Raw genomic sequence first — 19,116 nt, 5'->3', positions numbered from 1 at the left:
TATGTCCAATTTATTTAAGCATCTTCCACAATTCTTATAAAGTGGGTCAATAAACTTCTTTTATTTTAAATGGGATGAGGAGGGACTGCAAATATTCCACAAGTTTTAATCAACAGTGCTTCTTTTACACCGGTTGAAATAGCCCATAATAATCACAGGATGGTACAGCAACACTTCTGTGGATAATCATCCGCATGCACCTTGCGTTCCTTGCCATAAACATAGAAGGAGTAAGGTTTTCCATGCCATGAATATTGTACCCTGGTGAGAAGTATCAGCTCAATTGTTTGCCTCTGTAAAAACACAAATAAGGTACATTTAGGGTCTAAACATCAGTGTATCATTTACTGAAATGTTCAATAGCTTTGAAACCTGAATCACTTTCTTTTATACACACATAGAAGAATTGCACGAGTTAGGCACATTATGAACACGGACGTGCTGCAGCCCCTATTTGGCAGGTATGGGGAATCTGTGACCCTCGAGATGTTCTTGTCCCAAACTGTTGGGCATGCCTGCTGGGCTTACTAATGCTGGAGTGCAACACCACCTGAAAAACCGTAAGTTCCCCATCCCTATTCTCTGACCCAACTATCCCTTAGCCTAGGGTGCTGCCAATGTAGGAACTTGGCCGAACAATAGGGAAAAAGCCTACAAAGCTTACAATGTTTGCAAGGGCACAGGTCGATGGAGGCCAGCAGGTGTATGAATTTCACTATGACCCTGCATGGGAAGAAAGTGCCCCAGGCAATTCTCTTGGACCCCACCACTGTGGACCATCGCCTCAGCGGTGATTCTGTTAATATTCACAGCACTTGCCTGCCTCAGTATCCGCCTTGTAGGTGCAAACTGAGCTTGGTGGTGTTCAACCGCATTTCTGGAGGCTTGACTGACACCACCATCAGGGAAACTAATGACTGGATATACCTACGGAAACACAAATTTCAAGGACATACAAATAGAAAACTGAAGTCCTGACCGAACAACAAGAGCAGGCTAGTCATTGTTTTATCACATTATGTAGACATGAACCATAGCTGATCTCTGAAACACAATTGCATACCTCTTGCCTGCACTTTAGACAGGTAAAATACAGAGCAAACTACTGTTGCCAATACGAGATGATGAAACAAGGCTGTTTCTGGGCAACCCGGTATGTCCCTGTCCAGCCATTTCTCTTTTACACAAAACTATCCGGAGAGTTCCCTGGGAAGAGGGATTAGTAAACGACTGTGGGAACTTTAGCCCTAACAACTCAGAGCATCCTTAACCAAAGACAGTTCCCAGGATTCCTTGGGGGAAAGCCATGACTGTTTAGTGTGGTATGATGCTGTTTTCAACGTCTAGTGGAAATGGGAGCCAGAGATAGGTTGGGTTGGGGTTCACACTTTGGCACTGCTAATGCTCTGGCAGCCCAGTGACGAAACAAGCCCTAGCTTGGGCCTCCGCAGAAAAATGTGTTGCCATTTGACAAATGCACTACTGAAGTGGGCCAAAGGCCACTGTCACCCAACACCAAAATTTCTCCAGTTCCATGACTGGAAGGAGGAACACAGGGATTGTTCTCCCCTGGGTTACCCTACGCACATCCTCCCCAGCTAGGAAGAAAGTGGGGGGTGGTCCCTGACTTCATGCGGAGCTATAGGTCCACAAGGTTTGCCTTGGCTATCAAGGCCAGCAATAGTTTGGGAGCTATGCTGAAATATGGCCCACCAATTAATTAACTGTCAACACTTAAGTTGGTTCCTTTTCAAGTCCTGCTTCTCTTTGCATTACTGCTTTTGCTGAAAGCATTTCATTACCATAGGGCTGTCGTCAACAAACAATGTATCTCCAGTAACCGTTTTGAAGAGTTCGATAGGAAATCCAGATCTTTCATCTGCCACATATTCATAAACATTGTTCTTCCTATGAAGGCAAAAGGCAGGAAAGTTGCAATGACAACATGCAGCCTTTCTTGTTTTCACAGCACAACAACCTTCTCAAACCAAACGCTCTCAAAATGGCTCCCCCTGCTATGTAAGCTTTTTATGTGGGGTCAATCTTCAACATATATCAAACACAGTGCAGTCCGATGGGAAAACTGAACCACATCAGGCCCTGACCATAAATTCATGCAGATTGAGCCAGAGTAGTGCCTCATCTAGCCCCATACAGCTAACCTAAATGACAAGAAGTCTCAGGTCCATATTCTCCAGATCAGTTGATACTGGATCCTTTCACTCATGGTGCTGAATGTAAAACTCAGGTGGCCCTGGTAGGCAGATCCAATTTTCCACGCAGTTAGAAGCGGCCTCCCCTTTCCACCACAGTCTATTTTGACAAGACTTGCCATTCAACTTGCAGCTCAATGAACGACAGCAGTTGTCCTTTTCCTCCACAATCGTTGCAGACTGTTTTTCCCATACCAGAACACTCCTGACAACTGTAAATAAAATGTAATAAAACACAAGGTGCGATAAAATGTATTGAAACTACTCGGCAAAAAGCTTGTTACTTTGTGAGCCCGGCTGAAACACACACAAATATGGAAGGATAATCTGGCAAAACCATTGGAATAGAGGTTTCTCAGTTCTAGAGCTCTCTTCTTGTTTCATTTTTCTGTTGGGAATTGGCGCCATCTCGTGGACCTCAGGACGCCTAACATTCATAGTTTCTTTTTCAGTTAGCAACGTTTTCCAGTATGGCCAATACTACGGTAGTTAGGGGATGGCAACCCTATTTCTGCTCTCTTGAATATACTTAGCCAACCCAGGCACACAGAGACATGTAGTGTGACATGCCCCATAGTTTGGGATAAGGGCTGGAAATCTGCTTTATTTGCTTTCTTCAGAACCTTCTGCTTCATCCATATCCCTAAGCCTTTCTTTCATATGTATTTTCCCACATATTCTAAACCACGGAGCCTAGGGCTTGCCGGTCAGAAGTTCGCCGGTTCGAATCCCAGCGACAGGGTGAGCTCCCGTTGCTCGGTCCCAACTCCTGCCAACCTAACAGTTTGAAAGCACAAGTAGATACATAGGTACCGCTCTGGCGGGAAGGTAAATGGTGTTTCCGTGCGCTGCTCTGGTTCGCCAGAAGTGGCTTAGTCATGCTGGCCACATGACCCGGAAGCTGTACGCTGGCTACCTCGGCCAGTAAAGCGAGATGAGTCACAAATTCCTTCCCAAGTGCAAAATACATTTGAATCACTTCAGTTACAGACACTCAATCAATTCAGTTACCGACAGATCTAGCACAATACTTCCTATAATTTTTTTTTATTTTTAAAAATTAACTTAGGGTATTTAAAGTCCTTCATATGCAGTATTTCAAACATCTGCATAACTCTGAAGGAAAGCTACATTTATTATTCATAGAATAGAATCATAGAGTTGGAAGAGACCACAAGGGCCATCCAGTCCAACCCCCTGCCAAGCAGGAAACACCATCAAAGCATTCCCATACTGCCGGTGTGTCTTTCATCCTGCAGCTTTCCCAAGGCCAATGAGTGAGGCTGAGCACCCATGATACCTATAAAACACATTTTTTTTCCTCAGAGAATTATGGGTGCTGTAGTTTGTTGGGCGTTGTTGGGAATTTTAATTCTTAGGAGAAAACCACAATGCCCAGAATTCTTTGAGGGAAAGAATGTGCTTTGAATGTGCTTTAAAGGTATACAGGTGTATACAGCCTGAGTTCATAGCAAAGGCAAGATATGAATCAAAGACATCCTGGTCTACGCCTCAGTCTCTGAGCAACTGTGCCATAGTAACTAGAGAAAAGTAGATATTTACACATGCATGTATTGGCACAGTATACGTGTGAACCTATCATTTGTTGAACATATAGCTTGAAGCACCACCATAAGATTGTCCATGGTATCTCACGTTTAGAGGACCAGGAAGGAGTGCAATTGTCACACATAGTGCAACACTCAAACCCCACAGTGAAAATAAAAATGAGCATCTTCTTCATATATTTGCATACTGACTCACGCACTTTTCAATTCCACTTCCCAAACATTGGTCACATGTGTCATCCACAAACCGGACTCCTCTTCCATGACATCTCCCACACTGTTGCTGTTGGGATGTAATTTTAGACAAAAGAGCCAGAAATAAGCAGGGTATCTCCAAACAGAGCACTTGTTGGGCAAAAGCAGATCTCCATCATCAACTTTAACAAGGAATCACTCCACTACTTTCTCTACCAGTCATTAAGGTGCTATCTGCCGAAGCTAAGATGTCCATCTTGTAACGCACTGTGGAAGTAGATGGAGAGGCCCAAGGTACCACCTTTGCACGTATCCCCAATGAGGACATTGCTTCATAGAGGTGTCCCTATCGGCAAATGGGCCACGGAGTCAGCTGTAACTGCAGAACTATCAGAAATGTTGGCTAGATCCAAGCCTTCGAAATTCTACATGCTTCTTGTGGTTCTCAAGACAAGACAATCTTGGGTGGCTTGCTTGTGGGAAACAAGGGGGACTATCTCTCTCCCCCCCCCCCCCCGAATCAGATTTCACTCTCCACCAAATGTATTTTTTAAAGCCCTACAAACCTCAAACTGCTGCCATCAGAGAGAAAAAAATTATTAGAAGATCTGTTTCCTGCAACTCATGAAATGTGGTGCTGAAGTATGAGGGGAAGGGTCAGTCCTGAAGACCACTTTGTCCATCAATTTGTGAACTATAGTGGCATGGAGTAGGCTGCTCTCAGCAATGCCTTTGATATTCTATTCGATTCCACCATACTTCATCCCTTTCTATTTTCATGAAGCACGTAAAAATGTAGTTTAAAAAAAAATCTGAATTAACAGATTAAAAATTGATGGAAGGGTTCTTAGTCGTAGTTTTTATCAATTTTGGGTGGTATTGCAATGTTTACTTAAATTAATATTTCTCACATCCATGATTACGTAGTCAGTCATTTTAATTGTTCACTGTTCTGAGCTTCCAAATATGGAAGAAAAACCAGTAGAGAAAACAGATACCTCCGACATCCAGTACAATTGCTATATCTAATATTTACTGGCTTTCTGGTTTGTATCTCTGGGGTTCCAATTTGGTCCTGCTAGTCAACATCCCATCAGCTGTTTAGACAATAGCAGGAAAGGCTACTGCACAAAAGAAATGTTGCTTCCTCCTCCACCACCTTTTATTTTCTCTTCTGTGTCCTCACCTTTCTACAAAACAAAAACTCCACACTAAGGAAAACATCCCCCTTACTCACAGCTACTTACCTTGCTGTTGCCATTGCATTTACTGCAGTGACGTCTACCAGTCGATCCACATGTCGGGCAAGCCTTCAAAATCAAAGAAAGGAGAGCGTTAAAACGGAGCCAGCAACTTTAATTTGGACCTGAGTTGTCTGGAAATACTATCCTGCTCATATGTAGAGTAGGCGATGTTAAGAGGATCTGGTGAATTTGCATTTACCGTAATTTGCATTAAACTATGGCTACATTCATAACATACATTGAAAACAGCCATGGCTCCCCCCACCCCAAGAATTCTAGGGACCGCAGTTTGTTAAGGGTGCTGAACTGCAACAGGATCTAGAAGATTCCCACCCAGGTCTTCTACTGTCAGAAGGTTCAGAATTTCAATCTCAGCCACAGCCTTATGATTTCTATGCTAGCAGACATTGGGCTAGGGCAGAACCAAGCTATTACAGCCAACAAGATGGAGAACCTCCCAAAAGAGCTCTTCCAGTGCACAAACCTTGGGACTGGGTCACAATGTCTTCCATTCCCAGAGCTAGCATTTCCAGAGCGAATTAATAAGAATTTCCTCTTCACAGGGAACTCTGGACAAAGTACAGTTGTACCTTGGATTGCAAACGCTTTGGTACTTGGACATTTCGACTCCCAAACGCCGCAAACCCGGAAGTGTGTGTTCTGGTTTGCGAATTTTCTTTGGAACCCGAATGTCTGATGGGGTTTCCGCGGCTTCCAATTGGCTTCAGGACCTTCCTGCAGCCAATCAGAAGCAGCGCTTTGGTTTCCAAACATTTTGGAAGTTGAACGGACTTCCAAAATGGATTCCGTTTGACTTCCAAGGTACGACTGTAGTTCTGTGAAGGGAACATGCGGCTCCTAACAATGCTCGGCACCTTTAACAAACTACAGCTCCCATAATTCTTTGAGGGAATCTATGAGCATTTAAATTAGTATGACGGTACTTTAAATGTACAGTGGTACCCCGCAAGACGAATGCCTCGCTAGACGAAAAACTCGCAAAACGAAAGGGTTTTGCGAGTTTTTAGTTGACTCGCAACACGAATTCGTCTATGCCTGTTTTTCGCAAGACGAATTCGTCTGGCGAGGTACCACTGTAAGCTGGCTTACCTTTTCGCTCTGGTCGGGAGGGGTGATGTCCGCGTCCGCCATTTTGGATCGACTGTGCATGCGCAGTCGATCCAAAATGGCAGACGCGGACAACATCCCTCCCGACCGCAGCGAAAAGGTAAGCTCCGCTGCCGGTCGGGAGGGGGCCGTGGGATCGTGCCCGATGTCGGGCATGATCCCACGGCCCTCTCCCTCCTTCCCGGAGCCCCGCCGCTGCGTTTTAAGACTGCAACGATCGTTGCAGTCTTAAAACTCGGCGGCGCGGAGCTCCAGTGCTGGTCGGGAGGGGGCCGTGGGATCGTGCCCAATGTCGGGCATCATCCCACGGCCCCCTCCCTCCCTCCCGGAGCCGCGGAGCTGCGTTTTAAGACTGCAGCGATCGCTGCAGTCTTAAAACACAGCACCGCGGAGCTCCGGTGCCGGTCGGGAGGGGGCCGTGGGATCATGCCCGATGTCGGGCATCATCCCACGGCCCCCTCCCTCCCTCCCGGAGCCGCGGAGCTGCGTTTTAAGACTGCAGCGATCGCTGCAGTCTTAAAACACAGCACCGCGGAGCTCCGCTGCCGGTCGGGAGGGGGCCGTGGGATCATGCCCGATGTCGGGCATCATCCCACGGCCCCCTCCCTCCCTCCCGGAGCCGCGGCGCCGTGTTTTAAGACTGAAGCGAGCGAACAGCAGCGCTGCTGTTCGCTCACTGCAGTCTTAAAACGCGGCTTGGCTTGGCTCCGGTGCCGGTCGGGAGGGGCCCCCGGACTTTTTTCCCCATAGGAACGCATTAATTAAATTTTAATGCGTTCCTATGGGAAAAGGTGCCTCGCAAGACGAAATTTCCGCAAGACGAAGAGTCTTGCGGAACGAATTAATTTCGTCTTGCGAGGCACCACTGTATAGTATGATGTTCCTTTCCTGCTCAACTTTCCTTCAGTCATCTCGTTTGAACACAAAACTCTTTTACCTCCAAAATTACGCAACCCTCTTGTTACCCAGGTCACATAATGATCCACCTAAATGCCTATACCAGTGGTGGCGAACCTATGGCACGCGTGCCAGAGCTGGCACGCAGAGCCCTCACTGCTGGCACGCGCACCATCGGCCCAGGTCTTGAGATGGCCGCCGTGGTGCAGCGATCCCTCCGGCGCCCCCGACGTGCCGTCTCTCCGCTGCCTCCCTCCCGCGCTTGCCGCCCCTCAGGAGGGGGGTGGGCGAGCGGGGGATGAGGGGCGTGGCGCTGGAGCGGCGCGGGGCTCTGCGCGCCCTTCCAGTGCTTCCGGGATGGGAGGCGAGGGCGGGCGGCTCGCGCTCCCGCCGCCGCCTCGGGCGAAGGGGCGGAGTCGACGCTGGCAGCCGGAGGTCGTCGCCTTATGCAAGGGCTGAGTGAGTGAGGGGGAAGACGACGAAGGAGGCGCGCGCGCAACAGCCTCTCCACGCCTTCGCCGGCGGCGCTTTCCTGGGACGGCCGGGAGAAGTCGCTGCCGCTGCCTCAAGTCCGCTGAGGGAACGAGGACCCTCCGCTTCTTCAGGGGCAGCAGCAGGTGCGGGGCCTGAAGCCCCTTCAAAAGGAGAGCCGCTGCTGCGTCTTCATCTCCTTCGAGCGGTGTCCGCCCGCGCCCTCCCTCCGCTCCCGGCTCCTTTACGAGGCTTCCCGGGCGCCTCGGGTGACTGGCTCCTCCCCGCTCCCTTGGCGAGGCGGAGGCGTGCGTTTGTTTGTCCGCCTGTTTGGTCTCCCGAAAAAAGGCTTTCCAATCCGCGCACCGCCGTGGTGTTTTTTTTTTTTTTTTTTGCCCCGGCCGCTCATGTTTCCCTCTTGGGCGACGGGAGTGGCGGCCGGTCTCATCTCCTTGCACTTCCTCCAGAAGCTCCCCAAAAAAAGCTCAACAAGTTTGGGCACTTTGTAATAAATAAGCGGGTTTTGGTTTACAATTTGGGCACGCGGTCTCTAAAAGGTTCGCCACCACTGGCCTATACATACATTTCTGCACAAACTCTTGATTCTTATCAGTAAACCTGTGTACAATTTGCAACAACATTCCTCTGTTGCTTCTTTCTGCTCTTATATCCCATTATAAATGTGATCATGAACTTCGCTCCTTCAATTCTGCTGCCTGAGAAACTCCAAAGAGCTGCTTCCCACTTACTTGACTCTAGCCCACAGTCACTAGCTACTTCTCATAAATCACTCCCACAACAGGAACAACTCGGAGATCGTAACTGCCTTGTCCTTAAGGACAACAGTGCCAAAGAGGAGGGGAAGGGTGCTGGCAAGACAAAACGCATGGGCCTATGTATACCACCATATTCACTGATACATTAGCTCTGTACCGTTAATGCTGATGTATGAGGCACTCTGATTCTCTGGGTTTTCTCTCGGAACATGCCAGGAGCATCTGCTATCACATCCCAAGGCAAAGGAGGTGTCCCACGCAGGTAGGAATCTACTGCTCCACCTGGTATAAGAAAGCTGGATTGGACTATTTTCTGACAGCTGAACTTACACTACCATCTGGCTTGCCCTCAGAGAAGCTCATGTTTTCCAATGCACAATACAAGCAAGATAAGAGCACTCATATTAGCCGCTACAGCAAAATGATCATTTGCTATTGGGAGCCACCTTTCATCACGATGATCGTCACCAGCATTCCAACAATTGATTTACTGCTTAATCAGTCATCTCTAAGCAGTGTATTTCCTCCCCTCACAAGAGAAATGTACAGAAATATACTTTACATTCCTCTCAGACTTTGTATGTGACTTTGGTCAATCTCAGGACTTCTTCTGATACCATACCAAGAAAATGACCTCAGAGGAAACATATAAGTTTCTTCTGCACTTTATACAGTACAGTCTAATCATACCAATGTTTCATTTAAAGTCAGGATGGGTGTCTTTGAGGAACTCTCCAATTCTACCAAAGCTCTGAAGGGCAGCCATCTTTAGCTATACAGTCGTACCTTGGTTCCTGAACGCCTTGTGAGTCAAATGTTCTGGTTCCCAAATGCCACAAACCCAGAAGTGGGTGTTCCGGTTTGCGAACATTCTTTGGAACCCGAACGTACAACGGGACTTCCATGGCTTCTGATTGGCTGAAGGAGCTTACTGCAGCCAATCGGAAGCCGCAGCTTGGTTTCCAAATGTTTAGAAGTTTAACGGACTTCCGAAATGGATTCTGTTCCACTTCCAAGGTACCAGTGTACCGTGTTTTCAGGACATACAGAAATGGAGATACAAGGTGGGCTAAACTAAAGCCTAGTTCCTTCTCATGCTTTCAGGTGTTTCAGAACAAAGGTCCACAAATATGCATTTTTTTGAACGTATCTGTCCTTTGAACGCCTTGTTCTATATTATTATACTGTGTCCTTTACATAATGCCTTGAGAAAGCAATAAAATCTGGTTCCTGTAAAATTCCTCTCAGGTTGCTACCCGAACTCCCACCACCAGCTGACACAGCCTTTTGTGGAGTGGAAGAACCATCACAACATCCTCAGCTGCTCAGTGGCCATGGAATTGGGGGGGGGGCAGGAAAAGCTGACCTAATGTTTCCTGATGGCTGCTGTTAGACCAGCTCATGATCCATTGACTCCCAGGCCAGCTCAGCCCCATTCCCACCCTCCCATTTCAAGGCCCTCTGCTGGGTATCCACAGGGATAATGTCAACAGAACTCCTGCCTGCCCACTTGGTGACTGGCAGGAGGCCAGCTCAGCTAACAGAAGTCAAAGGAGATGCACACACTACAAAGGGCTTGGATGGATCAATCTGGCCTAAGTGGGGCTGGATTGTAGTGTAGCATACCGGTAGCAGTACTTACCCCCATAAGGTTCCGCCTTATATTCAGAGGATCTTGATTCAGTGAAGGTCTCCAGTTTATACTAAGAAACAACTTTCAAGAATTAAACACTTCACTGCCAATTAAGAAATAGTCAGCAGATTTTAAAAATTGCCTTAAGGCAATTACACAGGGAAGCAACACCTTAAAACGTCTCTGGTTAGAGCCAACACAAAGCAACTGCCAGAAAACTACAAAACAGTGCAAGTAAAATGCATCATTTATGCATTAATTCAAAATGGTTATATATACTAAAAATAAAAAGAATGCCCCCACCTACAAGTGTTCATGCTAATATAAAAGAACTGCAGATACTGAAAAAAATAAGTGGCAAAGGCTAATGAAAATAAATCCATAAATGTGTATCAATTTTGAACAGTGCATAGAAATGTTCATGCAACAGTTCTTGCTAGCAAAAGCATTGCTTTGAGACGGGCAAGATATCCAACGATGTTGGTACTAGATTAAAAAGTTCAGAAACATTCATGATGGTAATGATCCCAAGAAGAACCTAAAATGCGAGTTATCCTTCAGAATCACCTGCCAGCTCCGATATGCCTCTGGGGAAAGAACTTGGCTCCATGCCTAGATAGAACTCTTGTTCTGTCTTTTCAGACAGGTTAGGCCAGGGATGGGGAACTTGCAGCCCTCCAGATGTTTCTGAATCCCAATTCAGCTCCAGCCAACACAGCTAATGTTCAAGGATAATGGATGGAAGCTGGAGTCCAACAGCACCTCGAGGACAACAGGTCCCTCAACTCTGGTTGAAGCCATGACCCAAAGAGAAAATTCAATTTGCAACATTCTTTCTTTTTATTTTCTCCCCTTTATGTAGCTTAAGCAAACATAACCTTTTGTTGCACAACAGCACCACAGGATAACTTCAAGCGCTCTATTACCTCCTCGGTCCAAGTTGGCCCCTCATAATTTGGGCAAAAGGGCAACTGCCATCAGTTTGCATTGGTAGTTAAATACCCTGTATGAAGTATCCCTAATTTTCACAAAGATCCTTAGCTATGCCGTTGCGGATGTCACAGTAAGATCTGGGGTTAGGAAGGAATGATACCATTTATTGTTTGTTTATTCTTTGAATGGACCTTCCACACTCAAGGCAGCTAACCATTAAGAATATAAACATGGTAATCAAAATAAATAAATGGCAGCAGCAGTGGCTGGTTTGCAGTAGTTGGGAAGAACCGCAGAACCACCTTCCCAACACCAGCGTCACTGCGGCTCACCTGGATGGCACTGGGGCAAAGTGGTGGTGTGGTTGGGGCAGGTGTGTCAGATTGGCAATGCCAGTGTTCAGAGGGCGTTTCTGCTTCCACCATACCAGCTGCTCCTGCATAGCTATGCTATTACCAATATATACTGCTTACTCTGTAGGTATTGAATGACTGTAGGTCATCGAACACCATCTCTTTGGCTGGATCTGTGCTATAGCAGCACTTGCTGGAAGCGTACTGGATAAAAGCTTCTTTGGCTTCATCTTCTGAAATGGCAGGAACGCTGTAGGAAAGGACCAGAAGGAGGGATAAGCAAAATTGAGCACCAAAACTTCCCATGGTCCTCTAAGTCTGGGGGGGACGGACGGACATCAGGGCCAAGAACCAAATATGCATGCCGTATCTCTTTTTTTTCTGGCCCTCACAACTCTCCCCAGGCCTGGCTGGAATATGTCTTCGAACTCTGAAAACACTTTGTGAATTTCTGACTGGAGGCTGGGGAGAGATGTGTGAGTGTCTCTGGAAACTAGCCTACCGAACCAAGGTGAAATCTGCATGCCCTGCTTGGACCATTTTTGCCTCTGGCCCCACCCACACCGCTGTCATGTGACCCTGAGAAGGATGTCCACAACAGAATGCCTAACAGTATCCACTTACTTCCACGTTCTCTGGGGCGGCTGTTGCCCACCTCCATGTCCAGGAAACAAGTTAGGTGGAGGCAGGCAATGTTTCCACCCTGTAAAGGAATGGGGTTCAGGTAAGAACAGCAGGATAAGCAGTTGTGAATGTTCTCAGGTCTCATGAGCAACATGCTGGAATAAAGCTCTCCTTGGCAATAGCGGAAGGGAACATTCATGCAGTGGGCACATGTGGGTAAACTGGTCCCAAGTTGTTAAGGGCTTTATATACTAATAGAAACACGTTGAACTTGGCCAGGTAGCGAATCAGCAACCAGTGCAGATCTCGGAGCGCAGGTGTGAGATGCTGACAAGGCCTTACTCCTGTCAGCAATCATGCTGCAGTATTCTGCACTCACTGCAGTTTCTGGATCAAGCACAGGGGAAGCACCTTTATTACAGCATCCACTTTAGGGAACTAAATCCACACCAACAAGTGCACCTCTGGTATTTGTACTTGCCTGCAGTGGTTGTGCCTTCATAGCCAGATATGTTGCCTGTGTTATACATAGGAGCAGCATAAGGTCCTGGGATCTGAGCCATGTCTCTAGGAAGGGCGGCACCTGCAACAAAGGTAGCCGTGTTGGTCTGCCATAGTCAGAACAAAATAAAAAATAAAAAAATTCCTTCCAATAGCACCTTAGAGACCAACTAAGTTTGTTCTTGGTATGACCTTTCGTGTGCATGCACAACTTCTTCAGAGAAGTTGCTGAATTGCAACTCATTACCAAACTTAAAACCATGGAGAGACCTGGTCTGAATAGAGACATTGGATTCTTATCTCATTATACATGACAAAACTATTTTTAACCTTCTCACCCCTTGCTTTTTCCTGTAAGGCCAACTGCAGTCGTCAACAGGTTTTCCACACCTATCAGCCAATCACCCATTCCCACCCCCCTTCTGAGTCATACCCCTCCCCACCCTCTCACGATATATCAGGGTCTGGTGACTTCTCATACCAAGAACAAACTTAGTTGGTCTCTAAGGTGATACTGGAAGGAATATTTTTATTTTGTTTTGACAAAGTTAAGGAAAAGGAAGACGTTCAAAGTTGTCATCTTTCAAACATATAATGAATCGTACGGAACACTGAAACCTAAATATAGGATTTCGTCTATATTACGCAAGTGATAGGTCAAGGGTTTGGGGCCAGTGGGTACCTTTGGGATTTTGAGAAAGTGCTATGGGCACCAGTCACCAAATGTAGGGAAGACGTAGCGATGCTAATCCAATGCAAACAAGAACTGAGGAGGAAGAGCAAATTTCTCATGCATCGTGGATATTTATCAAGACATTACACAGGCACCAGAGGTGGTACCAGTGGGCATGCTAGCACCTGCAGCCACACTGGCAACCCCTGGTGGACTAGGATTTAGCGTGAAAATGGAATGGAGCCAAGGTTAACAGGGATAATTAATGCCCGTGATGACTTGCTTTTCATACCGAATGTCCACTGAGCAGATGTCTGACCAATAGTTCCATATGTCTGAGTTGGTACTCTAGCAGGAGAAAGTGAAAAAGTGTTTAATGCAAATTACAAATCTATATAAATAAAAATGTAAATATTCGTTTGTTCAATACCTCAAATCTCAGAAAGTCCTTGACTGATTGATTTGAAATTTTGACACAAAGTTGCGTTCCAATCCAGGAGTGTCTTTATGTAAATATATTACATAAATGCCATACCCGTGACAGGTAAAAACTTGATTTTTGGCAAAAACAGCACCATCTACTGGACGCAAAAGCAGCACATGGTAATTTCATTGGTCGTGTGCAAGGGGGACGGAGCCAGCAGTTTTGAAGGAAGAGCCATTTATGAGGGAGGAAGACCATGGAGCCTCTCCGCTCGGAGAGGAGGCAGGCGGGAGCTCAACATGAGAAGCTGTGGGGAGGCAGGCGAAAATGGGGGGTAAGGTGGAGAGGAGGCAGGCAGAAGTTCAACGGGAAAAGCTTGGGTAGGCAGGCGAAAATGGGGAAAAGGCAGAGAGGAGGCAGGCAGCAGTTCAAGGGGAGAAGCTGTGGGGAGGCAGACGAAAACAGGGAAAGATGGAGAGGAGGCAGGCGGCAGTTCAACGGGAGAATCTGTGGGGGGCAGGCGAAAACAGGGGGAAAGATGGAGAGGTGGCAAGCAGAAGTTCAATGGGAAAAGCTGTGGGGAAGGAGGCGGGAACATCCATTGTGTGTGCATGGGGGGCAGAGGCAGAAGTTTTGACAGAGGAGCTGTTTCTGAGAGAGGAGCACCATGAAGCCTCTCCGCTGGGAGAGGAGGCTGGCGGGAAATCGAAGGTAGAAGCTGTGGGGAAGCAGGCAAAAATGGGGTCTCCTTCCACTACGGGGGGGGGGGGGAGATGGAGAGGAGCCAGGCGGGAGTTCAATGGGAGAAGCTGCGGGGAGGCAGGCGAAAGCTCAGTAGGAGAAGCTGTGGGGAGACAGGTAAAAAGCAGGCGGGAGTTCAACGGGAGAAGCTGTGGGGAGGCAGACAAAAATGGGGGAAGGATGGAGAGGAGGCAGGCAGAAGTTCAATGGGAAAAGCTGTGGGGCGGGGGCGGGAACATCCATTGTGTGCGCGCAGGGGGCGGAGCCAGCAGTTTTGGTGGAAAAATGAAAGGAGCCATTTCTGAGGGAGGAAGAAAGGGGGGATTGGGAGAGAGATGGTCTGGGGGCGGGGCCTTGGAGGGGAAGGTGAGGAAGGAGCCTCTCCGCTGGAAGAGGGGGCAGGCGGGAATTCAATGGTAGAAGCTGTGGGGAGGCAGGCAAAAACGGGGTCTCCTTCCACTACAGGAGAGAAAAGGAGGAGAGGAGGCAGGCGGGAGTTCAACAGAAAAAGCTGTGTGGAGACAGGTGAAAAGCAGGCAACACTTCAACAGGAGAAGCTGTGGGGAGACAGACAAAAATCTTCCAGCAATCAGCTACATTTCATGTCAACAAGTTCCAGTGTTATGAGAAGGGTAGGAAAACTTTTCCCCAATGCGGTACATAACTTTCTAAACTTCTATAACTTAATCACTTTTTCTCTAAACTAAAAAGTCCCAAACACTGCAACCTTTCTGCACAGGGGAGTTGCTCTGTCCTGTGCAGAAAGCTTGCATTTTGATCATTTTGGTTGCCCTTTTTTGAAACTTTTCCTCCTCCTCCTCTGTTTTTTTTTAAAAATTAACGTTATTAAGGTTAATAGAGAAAATACAAAACAAAAAGATATTAAGTTTTGTATTGGGGGGGGGGGAAATACAAAGATACTAAGTTTTGTATCCCCTCCCCTCTTTTCTGAAACTTTTCCAACTTGCAATATCTTGTTTGCAGTGGGGCACCCGGAGGTCGGCATGTTCTCTATCTCAGAGTTAAGGGAGCCTCAGCAGAAGTACGCATGCTCTGCATGTCAGAGATTCCAGGTTCGATCCCCGGTATCCTCAGGCTGGGCTTGGGAAGAGACTCTTGCCCTCCAGTGGCTGAGCATCTGACTGGCATGCCCAAGGTCCCAAGTTCAATTCCTGGCGTTTCCTGAAACCCTGTGGAGAGCTAGATGGCCTCGGTATATTGGCAACTTCCATATGTCTCCCATCAGGGGTGGAGAACCCCGGGTCACATGCCGTATGAGGAAACTTCCCATGTCCCTAAGAAAAGAAGCTAATTTCCTGGAGCTACCGGTATTTGTTTTTGCTTCTGTGGGGTTTTTTGGTGTGTTTTTGTTTTGGAGGGGCTTGGCTTGGGGACGAATTCAAGCCCCGCTAGCTTGTGGAGAAGAAAGCGGGCCGCCTCCACTGACATGGGCTGGGCGCGGCGCGCTCAGCCCCAAGGAGGAGACAGGAGGGGCTGCTTCCTTCCGCGGATGCGTTGCCTTGCGCGCCTCTCCCGTTCGCCTGCAGCAAAAGCGCCTCTGGAAGCAGCTGCGCAAAAAAAAAGCCCCCTTTGCAGCTTTCCGCTACAAGTTGGCAGAAAGAATTCACACGAGGGCAACGGGGACTCTTTTCCCCCTTCACTTCGTTCCAGAATGAATCACTGTAAAAGGAATGCCGAGGAGGGAGATCGTGGGGAGGAAAGGCAGATTTCAAGGAAGGGGGGAAGACGGGGTTTGAGCGGGTCCCGACGAGGGGAATTTTTTGGAAAAGGCTCTCACCTTATTCCCTGACGTCCGCCCGCCATCGCTTCTAGCAAACTATCTCGAGAAAGCTAGCGAGCAACCTTTGCTCCCTCCCTCTCTTTACTTTCTCTTTCGGGATCCCTCTATCGCCAGCCTTGCGCAACTTTCTGATTTATGCTGTATAAACTGCGGAAATGTGGGGGGTGGAGGAGCAGAAAAGTGAGGAAGCGAGAGGAAGCCGAGATGGACAGGAGTTCCCCTTTTCCTAGGCCCATTCTCATGTTATTTCAGACCCTCCAAGTGTCCCTTTTTTCCAGGAACGTCCTTGATTTAAGAAAAAAACTAAGCAACAGTTTCACTGGACAAATGTTGGAGGGTATATCATTTGTGTGTAGAGCCAAGGGGGGCTAAGCAGGGGGAGGGGATGACGACGAGGAGGGAGGGCCTCCCCCCCCCAAAAAAAACCCCCACAAAGAAATAACAAAAAAAAACACTTAACTAAAAGTAGAAATTGTAAAAATGATTTGACAGATTTTGCCAAGCACCTGGGGTCAAAAGAAAGTAGTTTAAAACATTTCATTCAGAATTTGCTACATAAAGATAGGCAGAGAATGATGACCAGGGCAAGTTTAGGTTTGATGAGGCCCTAAGCTACTGAAGGTAACAGGGCCCTTGTCAACAACAAATTGTCGCTGTTTTTTGTGTTGAATATATGGTAATTTATGGACCTAATAGGTACCTAAAGCCATTTGCACATAACAAAATATGTATTTTATCAAAGTAATTGCTGAACTGAAATACAATTAAGAAGAAGTGCATTAATAGTGAAATGCAATTAAGAAGAAGTGTGTTAATAGTGAAATCTTAACTTAAAATGATTTTTTTATTCATAACAAACTTAATAGTGCAAACACATTGGCATTTGGCAACAACAAAAGTTCCTTTAGAAACACAATTTACAAAGACTCATAATCTAGTCTCTGGAAACTTGCTATAACATAAAATAATAACAGGTGTAAATGTATGATGCAAACTACTATTAATTATAAATAGCTTTATTAATATGAAATTAATAACCTGTACAATGCAATTATAGTTAACACAATGCATTTTTATATAATATCAATATTGGTGATATTGTATAGTAGTCCACACTGGGACAGCAGACCTTTGTACCCTGTTATACGTAGTGAGTGTAAAAGACGGTATTCCTAGTAATATGTCACATTCATAAATAATACCAATACAAGACACGCCTGTACATTAAAAAAAATATTTAACAAGACTCATTATATCAATGCATCTACCCAATACCCATTCAACTGCACAATTTTATCATGATTCATTGTATCCTGTGTATACAAACAGTACACAAAAATGATCTAAATTACAATACTTCCCTTGCCTTTGCCACAGCAAAGTCACTGATGATATCATCAAGGTACCACTGTATATAGAAATGAGCAAACCAGTGATATTTTAGAGAGCAGCCTAGCAGGCAGGGCCCATTACTTACATCATAGGAACCTACACAACACAAATACACTGTTGCTGTATGTAGGTTTTATTTTATTTGTTTTTTCTCTTATATTTTGGAAATGTACATCCAGGGGTTTTTTCCCCTTTAATTTTTTTGGGAGGCCCCAAGAGAGTGGGGCCCTAAGCTATAGCTTGTTTAGCTTATACGTAAATCTGGCACTGATGATGACAGGTGGGTCCGTCCGTCCCCCCCCCCCTGCAACATAGATCCTGGCTATGCCCATGTGTAGTGTTGTTATTGCATAGGTAAGGTGCAGTAGGGCTGAACCACTGGTCCTCCACTCCCCCAACATTTGCCTCCTTGGCCCAAACTCCATGCCTGGGCATTCAGCATGATGCCTTCAAGGGATGCCTACAACTGAGTGGCCAGATATGCATGTTGGGATCCTCAGTTATGTGGAGTTGATGAAGAGGAGACAGCTGCATGGAGGAGCAGAATAGGATTTAGGTATCTTAAGCTAGTGATTTTAGGCTTAAGCCCTAACAATGCTCATAATAAATAATATGGGAGAGGGGAGTTTATCATGTTGCCAGCCCAACATGTCAAAGACGCAGATTTCAGTAGAACATTTCTCCTTCGAAATATTGTTCTTTCTCTTTGTCATTTAGTATGAGGTCCCTCCTGTAGATAAAATTCTACTCCTGGAAGTCTACACCAACAAGTGCACCGCTTGGAGACTTCCAGCGAGGACGCCATCGCGGACGGTCGTGGGTCGCTTCGCTACTGAAGTAAATTGGAATTGGAACCAAAGGAGGGGAAATGGGGGAAGTCACCTGTAAAGATTCGAACTAGAAAAGTTTTTTTTTTTTTTTGTATAAACAAGAAGAATTGTTGGTGTGTTTTATATCTGTTTTATCATGTTTTGATTGTGGGGTTGGGTTTAAGTCTGTGTTAGTGTATGTGCTGTGTTGTTTTTTGTTTTGTAAAAACCAATAAATTTTCTATAAAAAAACAACAAGTGCACCGCTTGTATTTGTACTTGCCTGCAGAAGTTGTGCCTTCATAACCAGATATATGAGAAGCATAAGGTTAAGGAAAAGGAAGACGTTGAACGTTGTCATCTTTCAAACATATAATGAATCATACGGAAGACTGAAACCTAAATATAGGATTTCGTCTATATTACGAGAAAATGCTATGGGCACCAGTCACCAAATGTAGGGAAGACGTAGCGATGCTGAGCAAATGCAAACAAGAACTGAGGAGGAAGGGCAAATTTCTCATGCATCATGGATATTTATCAAGACATTACACAGGCACCAGAGGTGGTACCAGTGGGCATGCTAGCACCTGCAGCCACATTGGCAACCCCTGGTAAACTATGATTTAGTGTGACAAATGGAGCCAAGGTTAACAGGGATAATTAATGCCCATAATTAATTGTATTAAAAATTCACTCTGGGAGCTAGTTTTTTTAGTTCTGAGTTCTTCAGAAATATT

General features: G+C 46.3%; 1 protein-coding gene across 1 annotated transcript; it reads right to left on the bottom strand.

Annotated features, from left to right (window-relative positions):
- On the bottom strand, positions 1–13,580 carry LOC117041882 (protein SSUH2 homolog). Its single transcript, XM_033141158.1, has 12 exons — positions 13,502–13,580; positions 12,517–12,618; positions 12,036–12,114; positions 11,532–11,661; positions 10,135–10,195; positions 8,650–8,774; positions 5,224–5,286; positions 3,982–4,064; positions 2,333–2,425; positions 1,803–1,908; positions 820–927; positions 1–293 (listed from the first exon to the last, which is right to left on the bottom strand). Exons 2-12 carry the CDS (start codon positions 12,596–12,598, stop codon positions 153–155), a joined length of 1,071 nt encoding a protein of 356 aa, XP_032997049.1. The 5' UTR covers positions 12,599–12,618; positions 13,502–13,580; the 3' UTR covers positions 1–152.
- Positions 13,581–19,116: the final 5,536 nt, after the last annotated feature.

This window comes from Lacerta agilis, chromosome 2, assembly GCF_009819535.1.
Source record: "Lacerta agilis isolate rLacAgi1 chromosome 2, rLacAgi1.pri, whole genome shotgun sequence".
Classification (NCBI taxonomy): Eukaryota; Metazoa; Chordata; class Lepidosauria; order Squamata; family Lacertidae; genus Lacerta; species Lacerta agilis.
The sequence above is the reverse complement of the archived record's forward strand: the minus strand, read 5'-3'. Positions and strand labels throughout refer to the sequence as shown.